General features: G+C 41.2%; 1 protein-coding gene across 45 annotated transcripts in view; it reads right to left on the bottom strand.

Moving 5' to 3' along the window:
• The window catches only part of CAST (calpastatin), a 117,637-nt gene extending 102,914 nt beyond the window's left edge, over window positions 1-14,723 (bottom strand). For 9 of the 45 annotated variants that reach the window (XM_063612351.1, XM_063612350.1, XM_063612343.1 and 6 more), the window contains exons 1-2: window positions 14,141-14,406; window positions 1,150-1,212 (exon numbers count right to left, since the gene is read on the bottom strand). In XM_063612351.1, coding sequence (XP_063468421.1) covers window positions 1,150-1,212; window positions 14,141-14,215 — 138 coding nt within the window. In that variant the 5' untranslated portion in view covers window positions 14,216-14,406. Of the gene's footprint in view, window positions 1-1,149; window positions 1,213-13,469; window positions 13,662-14,140 lie in introns of those variants that run through there. The other 36 variants (XM_063612366.1, XM_063612356.1, XM_063612368.1 and 33 more) reach the window with 18 other exon arrangements.
• Window positions 14,724-19,239: the final 4,516 nt, after the last annotated feature.

Raw genomic sequence — 19,239 nt, 5'->3', positions numbered from 1 at the left:
ATGTTGGGAAAAAGAAAAATTTGTGTTTCTTTTTTAATGGAAATTTATCTTTGATTAATTTAACCAGGAAACAGGATGAAATCTTAATATGTTTACTTCTACTTTCTATTTTTAAAGAAACATTTGCCTTTCATGGTTATAAAAAATTCACTAAAAACTTGCTTGGTAAGAAACAATCTAAATTACATTTTCATGGGTACTGGTAATGAAAACAATGGTAGAAAATGGAGGCATAAACTTTAGTACAGAATGCATAGCAGGTTCTAGCCATAACAGCCTCCTTACATATTAACTATTTTGAAACTGCAGAAAATAAGCAGAAAGAAGAACTAAATTTCAGAAAAACACCTAATTAATGTTGATAATATAGAGAAAAATAAAATTATCACTTGATGCTTTCTAAATTTCCATGTACCTTTTAAAACCTGGCTATATGACGTTTACAAGTTAGAAACGACTCAATTTCTACTGGATGAAGATGGATATATCATCCAGTTATATTGAGATTTAACACATAAAAAGCAGGTAAAGGAAGGCAAATCCTGTACTTTGGAAGGGCAGAACTTTCACATGACCCTTCCATAGAGAAGTAGGTCATTCTAAACAGTGCAAAGAATGGTATGTCATTCAGAGAAAGAAGAAACAGCCTCAAAGAAAACCCATCTCAAAGTGGGGAGATTTGGTTTTACTAGTTTTCCACAGAATCTGTGCAAATAAAAATAGTTATCTCTTCCTTTTGTTTATGAATCTGAAGGGCTGGTTAATCTGGCTGTCCCTGTCCTCCTTTCATGGTTTATTGTCATAAAAAAAGATTTTCCTTTCTACTACAGCATTTGTTTTCCCTTCTACACTTGACCTGTTCACCAACAAAACAATTTGGATTCACCAATTCCTACAGGGAAAACACCCTAAGCAACAAAGTTCTGTTACTAAAGGGAAAGTATTCATACAGAGTCTATTCCCAGGAACAATATTGTATTTATTTTTAGTGATTTCCTTTTATATTCTTTAATCAAATCTTAGTTAAATCAAAATTTCCCAATATTAAGCAAAGTAGAAGCTCTTTGCTACAGCATTATTTAATATTTCAAGGCAGACTTCACAGTTTAAAAGCAAGAGAAAATGAAAGCCCAGTATTGTGGAAATTACCTCATCTGATCCTTTCTTTTCTCCTGGTTTGGAAAGCGATTCACTGGTTTTTTCACTGACGTGCTATAAAAAAGTAAAAAATAATGCTTAATAAAGGAAGATAACACAGATGACAGTAACTTTAATCCCCAAAGGCTAAATGCATACCCCTTTTTTAAAAAAAGGACCACTTTAATCTTCTTCCTGAGAATGCTGATAATTCACACCAATGTAGGTGGCTCTCAAAAATCAAGGGATGCTACAGACATTCATTTGGGATCTAGAAGGTCAGTCTGTAATTAACTAGATGCAGAGCTGATGGTGATGCCAAGGCGGCATCTTGTCTCCTACAAAATGCCTCATGAATTTTAAGCTCAAGTTTTCAGCACGGTAGACATCTCATTCATCAAGGAGATGAGATAAGAACCATGTTTCATCTGAAGCCATACTTAAGGCTCAGTTCAGCATGGACTCAAGAGTCCTCCAAGGGAATTCACTAGAGTTCTTTCACGTATTCACCAATGCAGAAAGATAAAATCTGAAGGACAAAGACCATACCTGCAACTTCTTCTATGTGTTATGGCTTTAAGATTTCATTATGTCTACAAAGAGAATTATTTTTCTTACTAGGACACTGAGGATAAATACAATTTTTAAACGTGTTATTTTATTTTTAATTAACACATAACAATCGTACATATTTATGGGGTACAAGGTGATGTTTTGAATATACATTGGGTAATGATCGAATCAGGGTAATTACTAAATCTATCGCCTCAAACATTCATCATTTCTTTGTGGTGAGGACATTCAAAATCATGTTTTTTAGTTATTTTGAAGTATATAATACATTACTGTTAACTAGTCACCCTACTGTGCAATAGAGCAACAGATCTTATTCCTCATAACTGTCTTTATACCCATTGATCAAACTCTCCCTAATGCAAATATTTTTACGTGGGGCATAAAAGCTTCAAGTAGCTTACATATTCGTTTGTTTTGGCGATAAGATAAAATAAGCCATAACTTTACTGAAATGTTTTGAGAAATGAAAAAATAGTTGTATGTTCCTGAATAGGGGGTACAAAGAATTATTGCATTTCTGTCACACTGTAGGATGTTCAAGAAAGTGAGAAAAGGGAGCCAAATATGAAAAAATAAAAGCTCACCATTGGATTCAGTCCTAATCACCCTCAATTGAATCAAAATATAAAATACTATTATGTTCCCTAAAGCAGAATCATAACCTAGATATGTAGATCAGCGAAATCATTTGAATTAAGAAGAATGATAATAATAGTAATAATAATAATTTGTTATTATTATATACAAGGCACTTCCGTATAGTCTTATTTGATACAAAAAAAGAAGCTCATGTTGTTTCATAAATGAGAAAACTAAGAATAATAGTGATTTGATGGTGTTTACAAGGAAATATAACTAGTAAATGGGAAAAGGTCATAAAGCAGGCTTTCTGACTAAAATCTGTTGTTTGCCATTAGAACACACTAAATGGAATTAGATAATATTATCTTTAATCATATCAACAGATATGCTACTAAAAATGGCCAAGGAATACCAAACCTGTGGCTGAAATCCTTTCTCGATAGTGTTTTGCATGAACAATTAGCCAAAAGGCATGTTCATGACTGTACAATTCTTACCCAGAAGAAATACTCTCATGGATTAGTGATTGGCATCCACTGAAAAGCAGCCAGGGTGCAACAGCTTGGTGAAACCCTCTACAGGTCTTCTTTTACCTATACATCCTAGTCAAGGGTTTGTTTCTACATAGTTGAGGGCAATCTGTATTGAATAATTAAATGAATCTTTTGAAAATGAACCATTTTAAAGTTCACTTATATATCAAGGCTATATGGCAATTGATAAATATTAGAATAATTGGTGAGCAAAAGATTTCTAAAAGCCAGACTTGAGGGAAAATATTACTTATCTCTGTTAAAGTAAATAAGAGGGCCATTAGCATGAGGTGGTCTCTGTCCTCGGATACCTTACTAAGCACACTGAAACTTAACTTAAAGGCATTTCTTGTAAATGACTTAAAACAAAACAAAAATTGCCTCAGCCAATCATAACCAGCCAACCAGCTTATTGGTTATATATACAAACCTCTCATCAGACCATTCCTAGTTGTAGCCAATCAAGTAATTTCTTAACTTTGCTTCCACATTCAGCTATAAAAGCTTCCTGCTCATGCTGCTGGAGTGTACTGAGCGCTCTGAACCACTTTTGATTTTCAGTACTGCTCAATTCATAAATCATCCTTTGCTCAAATAGCTCTGTTAAATTTGTCTAAAATTTTTCTTTAAACATCTCTAAAAAAATCATTCTAGAAAGACAGAGATTACCAAATCTGTCTCCTTCCAGAATTGGTAATTTTAGAACCATGATATCACATCCATAATCTGTAATTCATATTTTTTCAGATTACATAAGTAATAATAATAGCCACTGCTTTATTGGGTGTTTACTATTTTGAGTGCCTCATTTACTTGTCAGGAGGTGTAATTATTCCATTTTACAAATGAGAAACTTTAAAAGGTGACTTGTTCTTGTCTGGTACAAGGTTCCATGCTCTCCACAGAGTCTCACTCTGCTTTCTGCTCATGTGACAAATACATATCATAATTTATTACCCCACAGTAAATGCATGTACAGCCTTTTCTCCCTTAAAGTAACAACTTAAAATAACAACTTTAAAATTGTGTACTATAGGCATTGTTATTTTCTGACTTCAAAAGTTGCTCACAATAGAAAGCTATTTTAAAATACACAAAAGTATAATGACATAAATAAAAATCACTTATAATAAAAGGCCAACTCTTTTAGAACCTCATGAATTATATTTTTCCAGTTCTTTTATTTATTTATTTATTTATTTATTTATTTATTTTGAGGCTGAGTCTCACTCTGTCACCCAGGCTGGAGAGCAGTGGTGCAATCTCGGCCCACTGCAACCTCCACCTCCTGAGCTCAAGCTATTCTCGTGCCTCAGCCTCCCAAGTAGCTGGGATTACAGGCGTGCACCACCACATCCGAGTAATTTTTGTACTTTTAGTAGAGATGGGGTTTCGACATGTTGATCAGGCTGGTCTTGAACTCCTGACATCAGTTGATCCACCCTCAGCCTCCCAAAGTGTTAGGATTACAGGCGTGAGCCACTGCTTCCGGCCCAGTTCCTATTTTAAGCCCAGCTTTTTATTATGAAAAATTTCCAACAGACAGAAAAGTTGAAAGAATAACACAAGGAATACCCATATTCCCCCCACTCAGATTTCAACAACTATTAACATTGTTGCCATATTTTGCCCTATTTGCATACACACATACAGGCATACATACAGACACAGAAAGAGATAGAGAGACAGAGAGAGAGAACAAGAGGGCACCACATGTCTTTACATACCTGTATTGGAAAGTAAATTACAGACATCCTGAAATTTTAACCCTAAACTTTTCACCATGCATCTCTTTAAATTTGAGAACATTTTCTCAAATGGTATTGGTATATACCCAATACTATTATCACCCTAAGACAATTAACAAGTATTTCCATTAAATAACAACTTTATCAACCATTGCCCTGATCATTTCTTGAAAATTATTCAATATTCAGCAGTCTGTTAATGATGTAAAGTTAATTGTATCTTTTCACTGAGAGAGATTCATGAAATAATTGAGTACTTTTCACATAACTGAGAGGATGGAATGAAATACTTGGGAATGACATATGTCAAATTCGATCCAGCTCAGGAATCTGCAGGAGTCTTTCTAAAGAGCGAAGAAAGAAAACTCTGCTGACCACTACTACGTGTAACTGCTGGGTTGAGGAAAGTGAGATGAGCAGGGAACAGGGAAGGAGTGACAGCTGGGGAAAGGGAACCGAACCACAAAACTAATTAGAGAAAAGAAATTAACACCTCCTAAGCATCTGCTCTGTGCTAGGCCCAGTGCCAGGCAACTCCTATGTGGTCGTCTTTGCTCCCCATAGCAGCTCTAGGGAGTACCCACTGTCGCCTTGGTTCATGAATAAAGCAACTGAAGATCTGAACAGCGATGTTCTCCATGGTGATACCACTCAGGATTACGTGGGCCAGAGACTAGGCTACTTTGGATCTAGTTAAAAGCTAACTGAGATCTTAGGATTTTCATCAAGAAAGTCTTTAGAGCATGCCAGTGATCTGAAATGAGAACAAAACAAAAGGCACGAAAAATAATAAAACACAAAACCTTCCTATTCTAAAACTTGTTTTATAAATGAACCAAACACACCATACTTATGAATTCTGTCCTGTATTGGCAGCTAGAGAGGAGACCAAGACAGAAGAGCAGGACAGGTTGCCATAGTCAAGAATTTCACTGGAAGGACAAGGCCATAGAAGACAGGAGACTAGATGGGGGCTAAGATGAAGGTGGTATGTGCTCCAGAAGCTCAGAGCCAGAGAAAAAATCAGATCAAGGGCTTTGCTGTCTTAACTCAAGAAGGAATAATTTTCCAAACTGTTTTCACCCCCCTTTTTATCACATAGTTGGCAAGTACAACTGTCCTTTGTCCTCATTCTAGGTGACAGCCTCTATACGTTTAAAATCTGCCATCGCAAACCCATAAATCTGAAAAAAAATCAATAAGAGCTAAGTGCAATAAGGCTCAGAGCCTGAGCTCTCACCCAGCTAAGAGCTTCTGCCAGGGCAAGTTTCAACTCTGCCACGTTTGGGCACCTGCCCTGTTGTTACCCAGATACACACAGATACACAGACAGCCAAGGGAACATGTCACACAAAACAAGATAAAAATCAAAGAAACTAGGGCGGGCACAGTGGCTCACGCCTGTAACCCCAACACTTTGGGAGGCCGAGGTGGGCAGATCAGGAGATCAGGAGTTTGAGACCAGCCTGGCCAATATAGTGAAACCCTGTCTCTACTAAAAATACAAAAATTAGCTGGGCATGGTGGGGCGCACCTGTAGTCCCAACTACTCGGGAGGCTGAGGCAGGAGAATTACTTGAACCCAGGAGGTGGAGGTTGCAGTGAGCTGAGATCATGCCATTGCACTCCAGCCTGGGTAACGAGCAAAACTCTACCACAAAAAAAGAAAAAAAAATCAAAGAAACTTCTTCACATATAAAAGAAGCAAGAAGACAGAAAAGCAGCCCTTGCCAGTGTTAAGTCCAGCTGTGAAAAGAGTATGAAATTGCTAGTGTGCTTCTGAAATGCCTTTGCTTTATTATTATTATTTTTTAAAGTATGAGGCTTCTTTTAGGAGGAAAGGAAAACATTCTAAAGTAAAATTGTGCTGATGGTTGTGACCACCCTGCGACTATACTAAAACATATTGTATCATATGCCTTGGTGGGTGATTTATTTGAAAACTTAAAAATTTTCCTTCTTCAATTTGGCGACAATTTCATCAAGATAGTATTCGCATGTCCAGGGACAGCTGTGGAAAAATCATGGCGCAATAAAAGGTTATCTTGATACCCTCTGGACTCTCCGAGCTCGTGGAACTCAGCTCTCTACCATCACACATACTGAGAAAGGCTTGTATCAGGGGCTCCCGGGGATCACAAAGACTTCAGGTTAGCAGTGAGTCCCATCCTTCAGTGCCTGTCACAAGCACCTGGGAAGCTTTTAGAAACATTTGTATCAGGACACAGGGATTTAGATTTTAGTTTGAATAGAATGGGGCCCGGCCATGGATAAATTTTTCTAACGTTCCCCAGCTGATTCCAATATATAGACAGGATTGAGAACCACTGGTTTTGCAGGAAGATTTGTGGGCACCATGATAGGAAGTGGAAGTTTCTGCTCCTCAAATCAAACCATCCCACTGAGTCGGCACCCATGGGAAGGTTCCCAGGGTCAGGCAGACTGGGGCGGCTCTGGGCTCCTCCTGGGTAAACTCTGATCAGTCAGTGAAGTAGCACAGTGCCCTATGTCCACACCAGTGTTTCCTGTCTAATTCTGAGCTTTGCCCTATTAATGGAGCATCATATTTTCATATTTGCACATTAATCTCTATTTTATCAGTAAATCAAACAAATTAGCACTTTATTGTACACTCTCTTGCTTACTTATTACTTTATAAACTTACATCTTGCCTTCCTAATCACAGGGTAAATTATATCCTTTTTTCCTAGATGTGTGGTAGGATCGTAACAAATAATTCTTGATTGAATGACCATGTTTCCACAAACCTATAAACATTCCCTGAGAAGTACTTTTGCTCTTTTCAGATCAGTAAACTATACAAAAGAGAAAGAGGCCAAGAAGGTAGCTTGAAAAATTGAGAGACAATGTGCAAATTGGTATTTCCCACAAAAATACCTTAAAATATATTTGTATATGTAATCTACTTGCCAAAGCAAAATTATTCAGCAAACAAGCAGAAGGACCAATGCTTCTGTAAAGCTGGTTTTGCTTCAGAACTGTCTCCCTGGGTACAGATCCTAGGAGTGTCTACCTTCAGGTGGATTCCTTGTTCCACTTCTGCTGTGTTCAAATTGCAGTAGAACTTTGCTGGCTGCAATTCTCTTGATGGATGGCCTCAAGTTGGGTTTAGCCATCAGCAAGGCACTGCCAGGAGACTAGAGGTGGTGGGTGGGTGGTATTCCCTTTGCCCCACCCCCTCCTCCAGTAGCACCTCCTGCAAGATGGGTCAGCTGTGGTTCCAGCTTCTGCAAGGTGACCCTTGTCCTCCCTGTGTCCCTCTAGACTAGGGATCGTAGCAGCTTCCTGCAATTTCTAATCTCTAGGTTGCCTCACCCTCCCCTGATGGCTTCCCAGCCTTTTTTTGTTACCTGGGTAACCAATTCCCTATGTTACATTCCCTTTGTTTTAAATACTCAGAGTCATTTCTGTCTGTTACTTGACTGCAATAAACTCTGATAGGGCAGAAAGAGCATAGATCTGTAAGGCTATGTGACTGTGACCTTGGGCAGATAATTTAATTTTTCAGTTTCTTCTTGTAAAATAGGACTAATGGTATCTATCCCAGGGGCTGGCAAATTTATGAAAAGAGTTGACATTAATGAGGTGCCTGGCTCATTGCCTTGTTCATTTTAAGAATACAGTTAAAATTATTCCACTCCCTTCTTTTTCCCTGGCAGCAATCTGACTGTGGTGAATTAGAAGCCAGTGAGTAAAGGTTTGAGGGTTTCATTTTCTAAGGCTGTAAACATTAGAACAGAAGAATTTAGTATTTTACTTTCCCTAAAGTACAAAGGAACCTTATCAAGTTCATCTGATAAAGCTTCTGTTTAGTATTTTGTCTATCTCATGACTGTGTATTATATATTATTCTCACATCTTCATATTACACTCAAGGAGATAAACTACATGGGGGTTAAAGAATTCATTTTCCCAACAAACTACAGCAATTTGGTTACAAGGATGAAACTTATATTTGCAATTCCCATGCTTTAAAATGCTGAAAAGGTGTGTGTGTGTGTGTGTGTGTGTGTGTGTGTGTGTGTGTGTCTGTGCTGGCAGCTGTGACGGTTAACAAATAAAACAAGATTGGCACAATGTTGGCAATTATTGACACCAATGATTGGTATATGAAGAGGTCATGATACTCTTTTATTTATTTATTTATTTATTTATTTATTTATTTATTTATTGAGATGGAGTCTTGCTGTTGCCCGGGCTGGAGTGCAGTAGCGCAATCTTGGCTCACTGCAAGCTCCGCCTCCCGGGTTCATGCCATTCTCCTGCCTCAGCCTCCTGAGTAGCTGGGATTACAGGTGACCGCCACCACGCCCAGCTGGTTTTTTGTATTTTTAGTAGAGATGGGGTTTCACCACCTTGGCCAGGCTGGTCTTGAACTCCTGACCTTGTGATCCACCCGCCTCAGCCTCCCAAAGTGCTGGGATTACAGGCGTGAGCCACCGCGCCCGGCCTCATTATACTCTTCTCTTATTCTGTGTAGTAATGCTTAATATGTATTAAGGATTAACTGCATAGCTGTAATTCTGAAATCCCTCTGTTTCACTGATCCCCAAGTGTTCATTTTTTTCTAACATTTTAAGATTTCAGTGGACATGACAAGACGACACCATAAAGGTACAAGTCCTTTGTGTCCAGTTTTCAGAGGTGGCATCTATTGCCTGTCATAGATTAGCTCCTGGGATTCACCTGAAGTAAGGTTGATGAGTTTTTCCTAAGTCAAAGGGGGTATCACGAGAATTTAAATAGTTGCTTTGTTGCCACAGCAATCGTCATGAGAATGAACTTGTCGTTTTATCTATGAGAAATGCAAGAGGAGGCCAGGCACAAACCACTGCACGATTTTTTTGTGTCCACTGCACTCTGCACAAAACTGACACACAGCAGGTGGACAATAAACAACTGTGAACATCTTGGAGCTTTACCAAATTTATTCTTGCATTCTATGAGTTTCCTACAATCAAAACAAATTTCATACATTTTTAGGAAACTATAACTTTAGACCTTTTTCTTCCTGAGTTAACTGACTTTTCCATCTGAGGAGATAACTTACATAAACAGTGTTTATTGGATGGAGCTGTTCTTGCATTTTTCTTAACTGGAAGACATCTGATATACTTCCCCCCTCCACCCCACCACCGCCTTTATGGTGGCTGTAAAGCTTTCTGGGTATGTTTTCATGAAACAAAAATGAGACAACTTAAAGAACAGAACTTTAGTATCTGTTAATATGATTTTCATCTTTAAAATACCTCAAGGGGGAAAAATGATGTACTACTTAGAGTAGTTTTGTATCTGCTGAGACAATCTAGTCAGAACTAATTACCCACCTATCCACATGGAATCTCACATAACCCCCCACTGTTCCCACCCCCAGAAGGCTATAGCATTCTTTAAAAGGCACTTGTAGAATATAATTAACTTTCTGGGAAGTGCCAAAACTGATTTTAAAGAAAAATATTATCAGATGTTACTCTTAGTTTAAAAGGCTTATACACAATGGGGCGCGAACTAATTCAGACTGTCAGCTGAAAGAGAAAGGCTGTATTTGACTTCTATGTTTCCATTACCCTAAAGTCTGTGCCCTTTTTGCAAGCCCTGTTATTTGCCTTCCTTAGTTCTAAAATTCACTGTGAGTAAGTGATCTGTCCTGCCATGGGAGGCTTGCAACATTCTTCCCAGGCTGGCTGCAATGATGGGGCCTCCCAAATGACTGGGCTCCTTGATCATGCTGTCACTAGGTCTATGGATCTAATTAGACTAAGAAACACCTTTAATTAACATAGCCTAATAGAATCAACTTATGATTCAGGAATGTGATTACTGGTGTGGGCCAAATTAACCTTTGTTCATGCTTGATCATTACACAGCTCGTAAGATGTTCTTCAAATTTAGCTTTGCAAAGTTGTGTGTGGTGTGTGTGTGTGTGTGTGTTACTACAACCACATAATTTTTCAGAAGATAAAGTCAATAGGATTGACGGCATTCAGTGTGGAAATATACATTGCAATGTTTCACTGACTAGCTTTATAGGTGGCACGCTGCTAAACGCAGCTTAGACATGTCTTTTAATTATTTCATTTTATTCTGCCTAAATTTTGAAAGTTAGATCATTTATAACCTTTTCAGTACTTAAAGGATTCCACAAAGATATTTTAATTATAGGATTTACCTGAAGTATTCTGAGATGTCTGTATATATACAGACATCTGTGTTTATATCTGTAGATATATACACACATAAATCTAGATGTCTATATATGTATTATACATGCATGTATGTATTACATATAAATATGCACATATATGTATATTGGATTGTATATGTTTGTGTGTATGTGTGTATGTATATGTGTGTGTGTGTATATATGTGTGTGTGTGTGTGTGTGTGTGTGTGTTATAAACTGGCTCCATGGACCTTTGGGGGATTTATGGGTGGTCTTTTGGAAATCTCTGAACTCCCTGAAGCTATATTGGAAACTGCATTTTGTGTACGTTTGTATGTATTTTGTTGTGGGAAAGCAGTCCATAAATCCCATTCGATTCTCAAAATTGTGACCACCCACCGATTACCAAAGGAAAAAAAGAAAGTTTAGGAGTCCATGGTCTAGCGTTATACTGTCCATTACTGTAGCCCCTAGCTGCCTGTGGCTACTGAACACTCTTGAAATGTGGCAAGTGTGAATTGAGATGTGCTGTTAATGTAAATATACACTGGATTTTGAAGAATTAATATAAAAAAGAATGTAAAATATCTCAATGGCTTATATGCTGATTATATGATGAAATAATAATATGTGGGATATAGTAGGTTAAGTAAAATATATCAATTAGCACAAATTTCACCTTTTTGTTGTGATGTTGCTGTTGTTAAAGTGGCTTCTTGGAAATCTGAAATTGCAGATGTGGGTCACATTATACTTCTATTGAATAGCACTGGTTTGGGCAAAGTTAAAGCTTGATCACAGGCATGTAGCTGGTTCTAGGAGGTTCCTACTAGCAAAAAGTTTTCATGATAGTACCAAAACTGGATTCTAAGAGAGGTTTAGCAAAAATATCAGACTGTGACTAAACAAAACAGGGTTAAAAGCATAGATTTAAACTACTTTCATCCAAGTAACCCAGCAGAGTTTCCTTGAGAGAATCATGAGTCTGGAAGGAGAAGTTTGATGTCAACTCTGAACTACTGCTATCCATATTTGCAGATAATGTACACGGTACATTTTGATAAGAACCTTAGGCCAATAATGACTCAAAGCAAACGTTTGTTCTTACCACATTAATAAAACGCTACATGTAAAAGCCCAGGAAATGTACTGGAAAACGTTCATGAAGAAATATCTCAAGGGAAATTGGAATTCCCAATTCTTAAAAGTATATGTGTATGACATTTTGACTTTTAAATCTAATTAGTCCTCACCAATACTTACATAGTGCATATAATTTCTATTTTACACATGTGAAAACAGGTCGAAAAGGTTGACTTATTTCCATTTGAGAAAAAGTCTTTGTTCTCCACAGTGTACATGGAGGCTTTAAAAAGCACTTGTAGGCCCGGTGCAGTGGCTCATGCCTGTAATCCCAACATTTTGGGAGGCTGAGGTAGGAGGATTGCTTGAGACCAGGAGCTTCAGACTGGCCTGGGCAACATAGTGAGAGAGACCCTGTACAGTATATTGTATGTGTGCGTGTGCATATATATATATATATATATATATATATTCACACATATATATATGCACACACACTATAAATATACACACATAACACACTATACATATATACTATTTATATAGAAACAGAGAATAAAAAATAACCTAAAAAAAACACTACTCGTGGGATATAATTCTGCTTGGCACATAATAGATGATCAATAAATGTCCATTGTCTGATACGTAACAGTTTCTTTCCTGATTCTTATACAGGGTTTCTAGCTCCAAAAAATGTCTGATTCCAACATCTTTGCTTTTTCCAATGCCACATGCCAAGAGAGAAAAAGACATACCTAACTAATTTTGATATTCTCACCATAAATCTATGAGACATAAATATTTTGGCTCTCACTGTCAACAACACTCCTGTGTGTGATTTTTTTTTTTTTTTGGAAAGCAATCTAATGTTAAATCATGCTTCCTGGTTCCAAAACACTAGAAGTGCCAGCTTGACTGGATATCACACCTAATTGGTAGGACAAACATTCAATGCACCAAACAAATGGAACGTTCTTGTCCGTCATCCAAAGTAATAAATTGCAGAGAAGCTCGCTTTTATGCGCCCTGTCTCTCTCTCCCTCCCTCTCTCACTTCCTCGCTTTCTTTCCTCCACCCCTCCACCGCTCTCTCCAAAGGTCTTGGTCTCAGATCTCAGTTGCTTCTGCCCCTTGGTGTTTGGGATTTTCTCCTTGCCTCACATTGCAGCTGCCTCTCCTTTGCGTTGGCCAATGTACGTCCAACAATCGCCCTCTAAAAGTTTTGAACTTTACTTAGGGGTTAAAAACGAACTCTAGATTAAAGCTCTTGCGATCTGCGTCCGAGTTCATTCAGGAATCCACCTCCTAGACAGAATTCCTCCAGCAACAATTCCAGTTCCATCCCACTTGTGAGCGCCAGCAGAGCATAGTGCTTGACACCGGGGCGAGAGAGGTGCATGCGCCGCGCACGCTCGGGCGCGCTCATACATACCACAAGAGGGTGAGTCCCCTGCCTCTCCCCGAGCCTAACCTGAAGGTCTGCGAGGAGGTCGCACCCGGTCCGCACCCCTTCCCCGCCAAACCCCAGACAACGCTTCTTCTGCACGCCCAGAAGGGCAAAGCAAACACACTCCTTTCCAACACACTCCCTTCCCGGTGTTGCCCAGGCACAACCGCTCCTATTTACCGTCTTGTACCACCAGCTGGCGAATGCCATGGCAACAACCGGCTGGCTCCGATCCGCACGGCGGGGGAGCCGGCGAGGGCGCGGGGTGCTGCGTTGGGGGCGCCGGGCTCACACTGCGCTTGGCCAGGACCTGGCTGGCACTGAGCTCCGCACATCCCAAGGCGGCTACCAGGTGGGCAGAACCCTGGGGGTGGGGCCAGGCGCAGGCCCCGCCCCTCCTCGCCCGCCCAATTTGGCTCGAGGCTGGTTAGGGAAGAGGCTCTGCGGTTCCAGGCAGCCACGCCCTGCGGCCCGGCTTTAGCGCGGAAGACTGGATTCCGCTGTCCAGTGAAACCACCCCACTCACTCGGGGGTCCTGAGTGAACCTCATTCCCCATTCATCCTCATCCTCATTCACCCACGTGTTACCAGCCAACTTTTCTCGACGCGTCCCCCCCTCCTCTACCCGGCCAACGCCACGCCCAGCGCACTGGACCCGGCCGGGGAACCGAAGCCACCTGCAGCCACCTGCCTGGCAGCGGCCAAGCCCCTAGCCCTCTCCCTAGTCTCCCCGCGGGGGCGCCGGGGACTGCAGACCCGCCAGCCTAGAAACGCCCAGGGAGGGCGGCCACAGCTCCAGGACCCGGTCCCCCATCGCCCAGTCCCGCGGCGTCGACAGGAGCGCCACTCACCTCCTGGGTGCGGCGGGCGGCGGCTGCGCGCCGAGGCCGCGGGGAGGCGGCGGGCTTCTGGCCGGGCTGGGACATGGCGAGGCCGCTGCGGGCGCTGCCTCCGGGAGTGCGTCTCGGAGAGTGGCGGGGAGGCCGGGCAGGGAGTCCTGCCAGGGAGGGAGGGAGGGAGGGAGGGCGGGAGCGGAGGGCCTGGGAGCGCCCGGTGAGGCAGCTTTTCCGACCCCACCCCACGTCTGCGCCGGGGTTCCCCTAGCCCCGATGGGCCCTCCCCTTCCTGCCCGCGGAGGGACCCGGGCTCCTGCACTGTAACTTAACACCCTCCGCCCCGGTCCTCACCCGGTGACCCTCCCCGGCCCCAGCACTGCTCGGTCCGGGTTGGTCAGAAAGAAGGGGTTGGAGGTTGCAGCGTTCCTCCTTCGATGCCCAGATCTAGCTTGCAGTTGTGCAACCAGGAGCGGGACCGGGCGTGGCCGGTCTACTCTTCGACCCTCCTCCCAAGAATCCGGAGAAATAGATACTCTTTCTGTATTCTGCTCTGCTTTAGCTGTGAGAGTTTACCAACTCAAATCTGGCCCAAGCCTGGACAGTCTAGATAAGGAAGCGGATTATAAAAACAAATTAGTCTGTGTGTGTGTGCGTGCACGCGCCTGTGTATGTTTTATATGATTTTACTTTGTTTTTTGGCAGTTTCGAATTTTAATAAACTTTTATGGGGAGGAGAACATAGGTTCCAATACAAACCGGAGAACAGTCCCAAATTTAAACCCTTATAGTCTTTCTAGAGTCTGGCGCGTTTTGTTTCTGAAACTAGATTGCTTTTGTCTTGGGCTCATCTTAAACAGCGCTTCCTGGTTTGGGGCTGGAAGTGAAATTTAACAAGCCCTACGTGCTCATGTGAGAGACTGTCAGCCTGAAGTTGCTGCTGGTTCACCATCAGGCCTGACAGAAAACCTGTTTGTTACCCTGCAATAGCATCGTCATTATGGGACTCGGGGTCACTGCTTTCTGCAGCGTTGGGGTTTAGACAGTTGAAGAGAGAGAAGGCAGAGCCTTTTTTTTTTTTTATCTTTCTGGAGAGGCAGTCTCGCTCTGTCTGGAGTGCAGTGGCCCGATCTCTGCTCACTGCAATCTCCGCCTCCCGGGTTCAAGCGATTCTCCTACCTCAGTCTCCTAAGTACTTGGGACTACAGGCGCGTTGCCACACCCAACTATTATTATTATTTTTTTAATGGTGGAGACAGGGTTTCACCATGTTGGTCAGACTGGTCTCGAACAACACCTGACCTCAAGTGATCTGCCCACTGTGGCCTCCCAGAGTGCTAGGATTACAGGCGTGAGCCACTGCACCCAGCCAGAAGGCAGATTTTAAGGAGAGATTTGTAATGCTATATGGAGCCTAGCAGAACAGAATTCTGGTTTCCTTTGTACCTCCTCATTTTAGGAATTCTGACTTCTTCCTCAAAGGATAGCAGCATTCTTAATTTTGAGGGAGGGGATGGGGGAGAAGAGGATTTAAATGCATTTCCTCTTAAAGGGTTCTACTTACTGTCTGTGTATCTAGTATTTCAACAAACAGGTAGCACTGCAGGAATTTATACATAAAAATGAAACAACTTAGAGATTGGGACCATGTCCACTCAGGAAAAACAAATGATTGTTGGCATCGGTTACATTCAGAAAGGAGGGAAACTATGCCATAAGTCTGAAAACAAGATCTTCGTATGATTGTGACCACACCACTACAGTAATTTAAACAAACACAAAAGCCGTAGGGGTGAGGTGACAGGCAGCTCCTCCTTCCTGGCCTCCACCCCAGGAACTAGAATGCTTTTCTTACTGGGGAGCCTACATATCCCAGAATCAAGGTTTTAGATCCCTGGAGTACTTTATTCAAACTCTGGAATGGTTTCCAGTGACTTGGTGGCATTAGAGTTTGAGGTTATTTTCCAACAGAGTATTTAAAAATTGAGTTTAAACCAGTTACATATTTCTTGAGAGCATTCTATGTAAAGCATTGTGAAAGGACTAGTAGAAGGAGAGATACAGAGATTAAAAAGATACATTGCCTGCCCTCCAGGGACTGACAGTTTAGCTGAAGTCATACGGCATTTGTAACACGTGATGGTGTAGGGATATTGAAAGACATTAACAGTGTGTGAATAAGTACAAAGGTGCTTTGGGAGTTTGGGGTTCCACAGGGGTTGTATCAACAATAGGAGGGAAAAGAGGAAGGAGACATGAGCAGGCTGGCTGGCTGGTGAGGTGTGAACAGAAGGAGAAGAGGTGGGGGCACCTGACGGGATAAAGAGGAACCCACTCACCTGGCTGGAGCTGAGGGTCTATGTAATGAAGTAATCGATCTATTCACCAGCTCATTGTTCATGGAGCAGCTACACTGTAATACATGATATATTAGGTATCAAAATCTATAAGAGGTAATAACCCTAACCTTCAGGCTTAGCTTAAAAGTCAGAACTCACATAAGCAGAACAATTGCTAAACAATGCATTAATGACTATGAGTACAGAAGAATTTCAAAGAAGTTGAAGACCTTGATGTTTCACTTTTCCTTGTAGCCAGTGAAGAATTATTGGAACTTTGATATCATGGACCAGCATTTACTAATTTGGGGAAGCTCCTTTTAAATATAGATGGTGCGGTGGCTCATGCCTGTAATCCCAGCACTTTGGGAGGCTGAGGTGGGCAGAGTGCCGGAGTTCAGGAGTTCGCGACCAGCCTGGACAGCATGACGAAACCCCGTCTCTACTAAAAATACAAAAAACTAGCTGGGCATGGTAGTACGCACCTGTAATCCCACCTACTCAGGAGGCTGAGGCACAAGAATCGCCTGAACAAGGGAGGCAGAGGTTGCAGTGAGCCAAGATTGTCCCATTGCACTCCAGCCTGGGTGACAGAGTGAGACTCTGTCTCAAGAAAAAAAAATTAAATATAAATAAATAAATGGCTTTTGCCACATTATTGTCTGCACATAGGTAATCATTTATTCCTTTATTTACTCAGTAGCAGATGCCTGCTATGGGGAGGTACTGTAGACCTCTTACACTAAAGGACTTTAGAATTAGAAGAGACAGACAAGTAAATACAGACATACCTTATTTTATTGCTCTTTGCTTTATTGCACTTCACAGATACTGTGTTTTTTTACAAAATGAAGGCTTGTGGCAACCGTGCCTCAAGCATGTCTGTCAGCACCATTTTGCCAACAGCATGTGTGTTCACCTCATGTCTACCCACATTTTGGTAATTCTTGCAACACCTCAACCTTTTTCATTATATCTGTTATGTGATATGTGATCAGAGATCTTTGATGTTGTTATTGTAATTATTTTGGGGCACCACATACTGCACCCATAGAAGACAGAGAATTTAATCAATAACTGTTGTGTGTGTTCTGACTGCTCCACCAACTGGCTGTTCTACCTAGGAATCAATTTGCATATAAATATATACTTGAAAGAGTATTCCTATAAAGAAATAAAGAACAGGCAGATACCACATTGCATTTGCTGGAGATTACCATATTTTGGCAATACATCATAGTGGGTAAAGCATAAGAGTTTTAGATCCGCACAACTATGTTTAAATCCCAGCCCTGCCACTTATGGACTGCATACCTCAAGAAAATTACTTAATCACTTTGAGTATCAGTTCCCTAACCTGTTATCTGTAGATGATAAAGCTGAATACCTACATACTAGGGTTATTCTGATGATGGAATAAGGCAGTGTATTAAAGCAGTTGGCACAGTGCCTCATGTATGGTAATTGTGCAAATAAATGCTGGTCGCAATTATTAAATTGCATTTATTATTAATAGTTAAAAATTTCAAAACCCTTGAATGTTCTTTGGACAGGGGCAAAGCAGTTTTGGTTGGATCCCCAGTAAGAAGCAACCTCCTGTCCAATCAATGAATGTTATAGATCTGTTTCCATTCAACCAGCATTCCAGACATTCTATAGACCACAAAATGAGCCATAGCTGAGCAGTACCCTAGGAAAGCTCTAATCCAGACCCACATACCTGAGCTGGCAGCCAGAATTCACGCTGATGTGCTCATTCCCAATAATGGGTGCTTTTTCCGTTTTTCCATTTCCTTTTTTTTTCTTTTTGGTTTGCTTCTTTTGTGTATGTGCTGATAGAGTGGCTGGTTATTTGAAATAACTTTAACATTTGTTAGGTAACAAGAAACCAAATTTGGGATGATGTGTGCATGGTAATGAACTTACTAAACCCAAAGTACTCCCGTGTTCCTGTCCTGGGATAGGTGCAAGTTCGTCATGGCCCTTCAGATCTGGAGGCACAAAATTATATATTTTTTTTCTTGAGATGGACTCTCGCTCTGTTGTCCAGGCTGGAGTGCAGTGGCACGATCTCGGCTCACCGCAACATCCGCCTCCTGGGTTCAAGTGATTCTCCTGCCTCAGCCTCCTGAGTAGCTGGGATTACAGGTGCCCACCACCAGGCCCGGCTAATTTTTGTATTTTTAGTAGAGATGAGGTTTTGCCATGTTGGCCAGGCTGGTCTCGAACTCCTGACCTCATGTGATCCACCCGCCTCGGCCTCCCAAAGTGCTAGGATTACAGGTGTGAGCCACCGTGCCTGGCCTACAAAATTACATTTTCAGGCTAGCAAGTGTATCTCTGGAAATCAAGTTATATTTTTGAAATCTTGCCACTTTCCACTAACTTTCGTTTTTCTCCCACTCACAAACACCATCTTATGGAATTAATTTTCTATGTAGAAATTTTAGCAGCCCAAATATCTGTACAGCCAACTGCTTGCTTCAAATATTTACCAAAGCTAGATTAATTTTTTAATGTGCTATTTCTGTCTGGAATGTATCTTGACAAAGTCATTCATAGGAGTCAATTTTTATTGTAAGAATTATATTCTTGTCATATTGAAGATTTTGAATCAATTATCTTTTCCTTTCTATATATCCTAACCCACTCCCTCCCACTCAAAAAATTGTCATCTAAATTTTCCCAGGCCTAGTCTTCATTTCCTCCCTCAGCCTGTCTTTTGTTCATTAATAGGTTATTTCTTGTAGCCTATCCAGAAGGCATGTGGATTGGGAC

Source organism: Symphalangus syndactylus, chromosome 11 (genome assembly GCF_028878055.3).
Source record: "Symphalangus syndactylus isolate Jambi chromosome 11, NHGRI_mSymSyn1-v2.1_pri, whole genome shotgun sequence".
Taxonomy (NCBI): Eukaryota; Metazoa; Chordata; class Mammalia; order Primates; family Hylobatidae; genus Symphalangus; species Symphalangus syndactylus.
Note: the sequence above shows the minus strand (reverse complement) of the source record. Positions and strands in the feature narration are given on the sequence as shown.